Source organism: Enhydra lutris, unplaced genomic scaffold (assembly GCF_002288905.1).
Source record: "Enhydra lutris kenyoni isolate GAN:26980312 unplaced genomic scaffold, ASM228890v2 scaffoldscaffold15, whole genome shotgun sequence".
Classification (NCBI taxonomy): Eukaryota; Metazoa; Chordata; class Mammalia; order Carnivora; family Mustelidae; genus Enhydra; species Enhydra lutris.
Window position 1 is genome coordinate 3,765,427 of NW_019154099.1, and position 9,540 is coordinate 3,774,966.

Below are 9,540 nucleotides of genomic sequence, written 5' to 3' on the forward strand. Positions count from 1 at the left end.
GAAAAAAAAAAGTGGGGGCAAGGGGGGGGGGGCAAAGGGAGAGAGAGTATCTTAAGCAGGCTCCAGGGCCAGCACACAGAGCTGACAAAAATCGGATCTCACTACCCTGAGCCCAAATCCAGAGTCAGCTGTTTAACAGACTGAGCCATCCATGTGTCCCTAATGTCTTCTGAGTCTTATTCTCACTCTATTCCAGCCATGGTGATAAACTTTTTACAGATTATTATACTCCCCATTTTGCTGAAGGAGAAACTGAGACAGAGAGTTGAAGTAACTCACCTCACGTACCATACAGTTTAAGTGGCAGAGATAGGATTTAAACCCTGAAGTTTAAGTGCATAGTCTGAGTTCTCAGTAAGTAGACAGTATTGCTTCCTGAACTGTACACCCCTCTACTGTTTAGGACAAAAGGGAGAAGTTGGTTGATTTTCTTCCCCAAGCATTTAAAAATGTAAAAATAACTCTTAGCTCATGGGCCATACAAAAACAGGCAGCATGCCACGTCTGGACACACGCTCCATCATTTGCCAGCCAGGCTCTCTACTGTAAAGGAGACTAAAACAAGTGGCCCATGTCAAATTGTCAGTATTTTTGCCTTGCTTGAAATTCTTACATAAATTAGTTGGGAATACGTAATACTTAAGTGTCAAAAATCATCCTGATTCTAGCTTGCCTTTAAAGACTGGAGAATCAAACACCACTTGACCCCCTTTTTTTTTTTAATGAAAATGAAGACTATTCTAAACTGTTTAATAGGTAAAAAGCCCAACTTCACTACTTCTGCTTGGGCCCAGGAGGCACTCCGTGTCTAGCACTGTCCTGGCTAACACTGATGACTTGCCTGGTAAATGTCTGTCCTAGCGCTAGGATATGAAAGCAAGGAAAAAATGCACTGAAGGAGAAAGCTATAAATGGAAAGATAAAAATTGACAGAGAAGTGTATATAGCAGAACAAAAATACTACAAAGGTTGGCTGAGAAAATGAATTTTAAGAAATGCAGACATACGGGGCACCCGGGTTGCTCAGTTGTGAAGGCTCAGGTCAGGATCCTAGAGTCCTGGATCTAGCCCTGCATTGGACTCCCTGCTCAGCGGGAAGCCTGTTTCTCCCTCTTCCATACCCTCCCAATCCGTTTGTGTTCCTTCTCTTGCTGTGTCTCTTTCTGCCGAATGAATAAATAAAATCTTAAAAAAAAAAAAAAAAAAATGCGATGCAGACACACTGATTCTGGAAATCGTTTTTCCCAGCACTAAAGCTGGGTCTTCTTTTGGATGCTGCAGTGATCCAAGTCATTACTTAACAATGCACCTTACCTTTTTGGTTTTTTAATCTTAATTTTAAACATGATAATCATATTTAAAGCAGAGAAAACAATTCAAGATTTAAGCTTTATTCTTAACACATTCTGCAAAACAAATTTTTTAAAATAATTTTGGCATTAAAACAAACCTTCAAATATACAAAAACCCATCAAAACTTAAATTTCTTAAATTATGAAATTCAACTGTGTCAAGTTTATGCAAATATTTTAAAATTTTCGAGTATTACATATTGAACACCGTAATTAGTGTCCATTTCCCAAATAAGCTCCCTAGATATTTAACTCGAATATGATCAGTATTTATAAATTAGGCAAATTTTACCTCAACATTAATTTCTATTTGGATACATATACACATTTACATACAATTACTGCTGGAAAATTATCAACACTAAAAGATAAAATATTAAATGAAAAATCAGACTATCCCTATCATAAAAATAATTTCTTCATTTCTTTAACTCAAGATTAAAATTCTTCTACTTAAGAATAAAGTCTATGTTCATTCTTACTTGATTTCCCCCCCAAATGGTAAAATTACAGAAATACTTCATAAAGTTCTTTCTTCCCTTCAAATTGATTAAAGAGTTTTAAAGAAATCTTCCAATTGTTGAAAATTATTTTGTTCGTTCAATTGTTGGTAACACACAAAAAGAGAATTATATTACAGCTGTCTTTAAAGCTATTAAGATGTATCATAAATACCAATTAGAGGGGATAATCACAATTAAATGATTTTTTAATAATGTTCTTAGATCATATCTGTAATAAAAATTTCTAATTTTCCAACTTTCAGCCATCTACCTTATAAAAACATTCACTGCCAAGGTTTGTGCGAAGAAAATAAGACCACCAGAAAATACTTTATACACAAGCTTCTTGAAAAACTAGTGCCAGTGTTAATATTTTCTACATCCTTTGGACAAAAACCACCTCACTGAGAAATTCCAAACTGTCAAATCCTTTATTTTAACAGGCTGTAGTTATTACTGGAAAAACTCTTTGATGGCCAAGTACTTAACTCCTTCAGTCTAAGTTCTAATAAAAACTGCCAAGTTTACCTAAAAGTTTAGGAGGATGAATTCATCAATATTGTATTTGAAAAGACAAAATGTTTTCTAGATTTTCTTCTGACACTATGATATGCAAAGCAGTCCAGCTACTTGGACTGAGTTCAGAAAGTATTCAGAAAGTTGTAAGTTCAGAAAGTATTTCCTTTTGGAAAAAGAAAATGCATTTTAAATACACACCCTAGATATTTAAATTATGACAGAACTAAAGAAGTAAAACGTCCCAGAATTACTACTGATTACATTTTTCGACAAACACTTGAAGCAAGTCAAGTTTTAGTAATACATAATGAAAACTTTGTAAGTTAAATACTGAATCAACTTAAATAAGCCTGTGCGATGTGTTCTAAGAGATACTTCTGGGTAAAAAAGATACTTTCACTTACTTAAACCTCTTACACAGCAGAGCTGAATGCCACAACGTCTCAGGGGCTTATGATTTTACTAACATACTTGCTTCTGTTAAGTCCAGACAAAATATGTTTTAAGATGACACTGTGAAGCCCCAGGCAGGTAACTTGTCCTCCAAATACGCAATACACAACCTTGTCCAACCTTTGTCCACCTCTGCAGCAGCAGCACCCCCCACCCCAGGCACGGCGGGGGGGGGGGGGGGGGGACGGACACACGGGACAGGAACCCCTCCTGCCAAGTCACGTCCTAACCCCCCAGGGGAGGGGGGGCAAGGGGGGCAATTAATTTATCTCCCAGTACTAAACCCTCACACTTCAGCTACCAATACCCTCACCGAGAACCAAAATGTAATGACTGTAAAGTTTTTACTGGCTACTGCTTACGAACACTAAATTACACAACTAGGTCATGATATGTACTTTCTTCAAAAAGAACCAAGCTCCCAAATCCCTCCTCTAAAGGTCAACACATTTAAATAAACGTCCTCGTATCTTTTGTTTCTCCTATCCCCAGAAACCCCCCCCAAAAAAAAACACCCCACCAACACCAAAAAGGTTAAATTACCAAACCCATCAGTCCTATTTATGCATACAGGAAATAACCAGAAACTGCAAAGAACTAGGGTCCAAAGAGCCATGTTGTAATGAGTAACTCAGAACTTAACCGGGTTAGTAGTCTTGCACTTTTCTCTCCCACTTCCATCCTGCCCCATCTTCCCTCCTACACAAGCACTTTCCTTTTCTCTCCCTTTGAGGTCTACAACTATAATACAGGGTAAAGGAGGGACAATACTATTTTTCCAGCAGTACAGTTTGCAGGGATATCTGTGAAGCAAATTTAAGCTGAGTCCTGATATTGGGAAGGTATTTCACAATTAGGCATTACACACACACACACACAAAAGTGTTAACAACTACTGCTCTAAAGTGAGGTAACCCACAATAAAAATTTGGTTTATTACATAATACCGGGTCCATTTCTTTTCTCTTTGACCCACTGCTACTTAATACGAAGAAGCAATGTAACATGCTAAACATGGGGAAGGGAATGGTCTGGTTAGGATGAAGAGGTGGTTGTTATTTTTCACAAAACAATTTAATTCCTGCCAAATTTAATTATGTAATCCTCACATCTTCAGAGAATTTTAAAACTGGAAGAGTCCTTACAGACCCTCTCATTTTTACAGATAAGGAAAACTAAAAACTTAAGCCCAAGATCAAGCAGTTATGTAATGACAAAACTGGGACTTCTGACTTAGTTCATTAGGTATTTTCTTTGGTATTTGCACATACATAACAGTCTTCCAAAGATCAAAGTTATAGACACAACCACCAATGAACCGCGGCCTGTAACATAACACACATATATAATTTAAAATTCACCTGTTACAAAAAACAGAGGTCATACTCTTTGCTATTTCTGTATCTCTGAGCTTTGTGTCAGTTGGGACAGGCAGAGGAAGGTGAAAAATTAAGGCGAAAATGTAGGAAAAGAATAGTAAATAGCAAGCTAGTTGAGATCAACAGACAGGACTGTTGGAGTTGAGAGCTACTGAAAGACAAGAATGAAAAAAGGGCAATGGCACTGCTTTCAGAGGGTTCTCAACCTGTAACAAGAAAAGAGCTAAAGAAATAACAAGGGACAGGAGCAACATTAAATTACTGGAATGTGTGTTACATAAGACAGCTGACTGGAGTGATCAGAATTTTTGGTGGCAGAGAGACACCAGAATTCTTTGGTAGATTCTAAGGTAGTGGAATCTGCCTTTTTAAACTAGAATTCAAGATGACACCAGGGCAGGGGGCCATGGAGTGTACATCTTGAGAAACAAACATCATTTGGATATTGTGATCTAGAAGGATTTAAAGGTACTAAAAATTTCTTCTTCAGGAGTTCTGGTTCATAACCAGCTTTACTTGATTCTCTCAACCAACCAGGCAGGCAAGGATATGCCCCAGGCAAACCGGAAGGCTGATTCTGTGCCGAATCCAGGCAGTCAAATTCAGTGGTTACCATAAAGTCACCCCAAGGAGCTAGAGCACATTATGTAATCACAGTCGAAGTGCAAGATGAAAATATCAGAAGTTCTTTCACAATGTCTGTTATTAAGCTAAGTCTTCATTTACCGTTAAGTGACTGGTTATTAGGATTCTACTTTTAATGTAGAGCAATATTTTGTCACTTAGTGAAGAAAAGAAGTCTTTGAGTTTATAGCTAGAAAAAGAATTAGTCATTTTTTTTAATCTGCCTATTCATCCATGACTGCTGCTCCATGACTGCTGCGTGGTTACAAAGGAATACTCTGGACCTCACAGCTTATTTCCAGTATTTTTATCTGGATATGAATCTAAGAAAATAGAAACAGAAAATGCACAGAGCTACAAATGGTTACTTTTTCACAGCAGCTGTGACCACAAAATTTGAGTATGTTGAAACTGTGAGAAATTCTGCGAGTCTGAAAATGGGGTTATGTTTCAGGAATGACAGAAAATGTCTAAAGTCAGATTTACAGCTACCTAGCAAATTAATTCTGACTTTTATCCAGAGTTCCAAATGTCCTTCAATACAGATCAAGAGAAAAGCTCTCTGAAGTGACATCATCTGATTCTTTCTCCCTCTCTCCTTTTCTAAAAGGAAGGAATTATATTTACAGGATTTTTAAGAGATACATACTAGGATTAGAATCTCTATATGTATCTGAGATTGTTATGACAGGGCACTTGACAATCTATTTTAGGTACAATGAATGTTAGATAAACATAGAGCTAAGATAATAATTTGCTACTCTAATTATCCTCTGTGCATTCCAAACATTTTCTTTTAAGACCAAGACTGTTTGCAATGGATTCAGAAAAACAATAGCAATATCAAAACTCTTAATCCTTTTAGGGAATCAGTTCCCTGTTTGTATTTCAAGGCAAGGCAGTCATTTAAATATCAAACCCTGACGTTTTTGTTTTTAACTAGAACATTTCCAAAAAATAAGTACAGGCAAGTCCCCATTAACATTACAATCTCAAATTTTTTGACAGTATATTAGTGCCATATTTTTCAACAGTAATTTTCATTACATCATATTAAAAAACACTTATTACTCACACCTGCACACAATCATTGCGTTTTTTTAAATTAAAACTAAGTTTACCCTACTGATAACAGGTTCTGAAAAATGCTAAGGAAAAAGGAAGTTGAGCAACATAAATAAACTTCTACAGTTAATTTTTACAGGACTGAATGTTTGCAGCCTAAAGATCATCTCGTAGAGAACAGGCTACAAGGCTTTCCTTTTTAACCTGAGACAATTACAATTATATATCCTAAATATATTATTTTTGTAATCCGCTAAAAGTTGGCACAATTATAGTTCCACTCCTGATTTTTAATTAGGACTAAAAAGAGGGATTTTGTGAAAGTAAAGGAGAATTTTAAAAGGGACGTGAACGAGTTTCTCCCGTTTAGTTTCACTTAGTGTTAAAGGGGTCCTCATAAATATGCTTATATAATTTAAAAGCCAGTCGTGGGTTTTACAGTAGCATCTACACAGTAATTACTGATCCTTACCAGGAATATTTGTTTTAATTATAAACATCAACAGCCAAAGCCTATTCTGAGCAGATCTTCACGTCACTTTCTCCCCTCAACCGCTCCTCAGCCCCCTCTCCAGACCCCAATGTGAAGTTCACCTGCCAATACCCAAAGGCCGTGGAAAAGGAGGTAACGAAGAAAATGCTTTTAAAATTAAGAGGCTTACAGCAAGCAGCTGGACTTAGTCCAAGTGCTGTTCAGCCTAGAAACGAAAGTAGGAAGCAACAGAGGTCTAGGCTTGGAATGATGTCAGCCATTTTAGGAACATTATTTATACTGGGAGGAAGTGCCAAACTCTGTTGTTTTTGTTGTTTTGCATGTCGCCGCTCGCCTCCGGGTGGAACGAACCCAGTCCAGACCCCACGCACGTTCCCCCGACTGCACAACGACCGTGAACTCGGCCCAAATTCTTCGATCCCTCTCTCCAGGCCTCCCAAGCCCCCGATCCCGTGTGAGGCTCCACTTCCTGCACACGCACTTTCTTACAAAGGAGAAGCTGCGGCCGGACAAGAAAAGGGAGCAGCCCCAGATGGGGGCTCCGCGCGCAGAGCCGCCCCCGGCCCCGCGCAGCCCTGCCAGTCGGACTGACCGCCCACTCCCCCGACCTCCTCGGCCCGCGGACCTTGCAGTCCACCGCGACGGCATCTGGGGGGATGATGAGTGCCTCCTCGCCGCACTTGGGCTCGTCCTTCTTGGCCTCCTTCTGAGCCAGAGCCGAGTTGAACGTCACCTTCACCATGGCGCGGCCTGGGGCGCCCTCGGGGGGCGACGGCGGGCTGGAGGCGGGGGCTGCGGGCTCCTGGCTGCAGCTGCAGCCTCCTCGGCCGGGCTACGGGCGCAGCTCAGCTACAGCTGAGGACGGGAGAACCGCTCGGCGGTGGCAGAGGCGGCTACTGCGGCACCGCTCCCGCAGCCTCGCAGCTCCCGGGCGAGGGCGGAGACGGCTCGCACCCCCGGGGGCGGGGTCAGAGCGGTGAGGACGGGAGGGGCGGGGCCGGAGGCGGGCGGGAGGGGCGGGGCCGGAGGCGGGCGGGAGGGGCGGGGTCGCGCGCCGCGCCAGACTCTGCTCCCGCCCCAGGTCCCACGCAGCACCCAGCCGGGGCGGGACGGGCGTTCCTTGGGTGAGCGCCCAGATTTTCCGGTTCTGAGTTTGTTTCCAGCAGTTTAACCTCGGGGCTCAATGTTGCAGGTTTGTAACAAAATCAGGTGAACTTTCCTGGGTTTGCGGCGCACGACGGATTAGGCCGTCCTTTTCCTGCTTGCTGCCCCCAACGCAAGTCTAAAGACTGGAACTTTTGGGCGTCCACACCTCCATTTCCTCTGTATTATGGAACCGACCCAGTGGAGCGCAGGAATGTTTAATAAACTCTATCCTTGTGAACTGACTTCTTTTATCTTCCTAGGACCTCACCCAAGGGCGTTACCTCACTCAGACTTGCCTCGTCTTCTCTCCCTCCTTCCCTCCCCTGCCTACTCCCAGAGCAATTTGGAGGAAGGCTGTTAGCAGATTCGTATTTGTTACATCTCACATTCCTAAAACGAAATGTTCCACTCTTGTGCAGATCTGAACAAAACCTACGTGCACACCGGGCTATCTTGTGATTCAAAATCAAGGTACTCCATGATGAATCTTCAGTAGTTTTCTGCAAAATAAGAAGAATACACACACACACACACACACACACACACACACATAAAGAATATAGAAAAAGAATATAGAAAAGAAGGTATATATATATGATAAAGCAAAATTACATTTTGAAAAGATTTTACTTATAACCAGTGTGAGAAAGGATACTGGCCTGCACTGTTCCTGGATTAATGATTGTGTGACCCTTTGGACAAATGGTTGATCTTGTACCCTTCTCCCACCACACTCTGTCCTGGTTCAACCTGAGATGTGGGTATACTCTGGAAATGTTTCAACTGTGTCAACTCTGACCTCGGTCAACTGTGAAGAAAGTAGTTTGAGGCTGAGCTGCTTGGAAATGTGGCTCTGCTCAAGGAAGAGGTTAGGTCTCAAATTCTATAGAATCAGATATAAAATCCTTGTAAAATAGTTCAAGATCTTCGTAACTTTCAGATTGTATATTTCCAAAGATCATACTGGACTGAGAGAGAAACCCAAACCAGAACTTAACTTTGCTTAGGCATTCTGAAATTTCAGTGAAAATTAAGTGCTTAGTAGAGAATGGCAAAAATTGAATTCCAGGTCTGGTGAGTTCTGACCCTAGCCAACCATATGTCTTGTGGCAACTTATTGAAATTCCCTGGGCCCCTCTTGTCCAGGGATCAACTTTGCAAGGTTTACTTTGTGAACTGGCATAGTTTCATAGATTTCCTGACACACTACAATTGAAAACTAAGGAATTCTGAAAACAAGATCTGGAGGACTATAAAGGATTATACATATATCCTTCCTGCTTCTCCTTTTGTTATGATGGGATGTTGGAAAAATATTTAAGGCATTTGCACTACATAGAATTAGGGAAGAAAATAAAACAAAATTCTGGACACTGTTAAGTCAGGAAACTAAGGCAAAGGAAGAATGAAGGCATTTGACACCCTCCCCCATTTCTATTCTACAAGACCTGGGAATAAAAAACCATTATTTTGCATACTAGTATCCAGCAACAGCTTAAAATCAGTTGGCAAACAGTCTGGGAATAGTCTCCTGGTTTTGTTTCCCCATTTTATCTGATGTGTCTACAAAACAGTGTAGTGCACAACAATACAGCGGAGATAATAAAGAAGTTGAATCAAGACCAAACATAGCAAAGGCAGTCCCCTGATTTAATAAAAGGTTGCCTGTTGACCCTGGAGGGAGTGGGGGAGGAGGAAAGTTGATGACTCAACAAAAGAAAGTTAAAAACATAGTGATTGGTTACCATTAACTACTGAATGTAAAGGAGCTTCTAGAAGACCTTTGTTTTCTTTCTTCACAGTGATTTTGGAAGAATAAGGAGACTCTATTTTAAAAGTGGTCCTTGCTTTACATTTCACCTTGATGTTGGTGTTTTTCAGTTTAACCAGGAGGGAAGACAAAATAGAATCAGAAAATTAAATTCAAGAATCTTAGACCATTTAGACTCATATGATGTGCTTGGAGATGGATTTTTTTTTTTTTAGGTTGTTTGCATCTCCATACT

At 40.6% G+C, this 9,540-nt stretch overlaps 1 protein-coding gene across 1 annotated transcript in view; it reads right to left on the reverse strand.

Annotated features, from left to right (window-relative positions):
• LOC111146913 (integral membrane protein 2B) overlaps positions 1-7,332 on the reverse strand; it is a 28,558-nt gene extending 21,226 nt beyond the window's left edge. Inside the window, exon 1 of the mRNA XM_022502670.1 lies at positions 7,014-7,332. Within this exon, the coding sequence (XP_022358378.1) occupies positions 7,014-7,130 (117 nt within the window). The 5' untranslated portion in view covers positions 7,131-7,332. The remainder of the gene's footprint in view (positions 1-7,013) is intronic.
• Between the last annotated feature and the right edge of the window lie 2,208 nt (positions 7,333-9,540).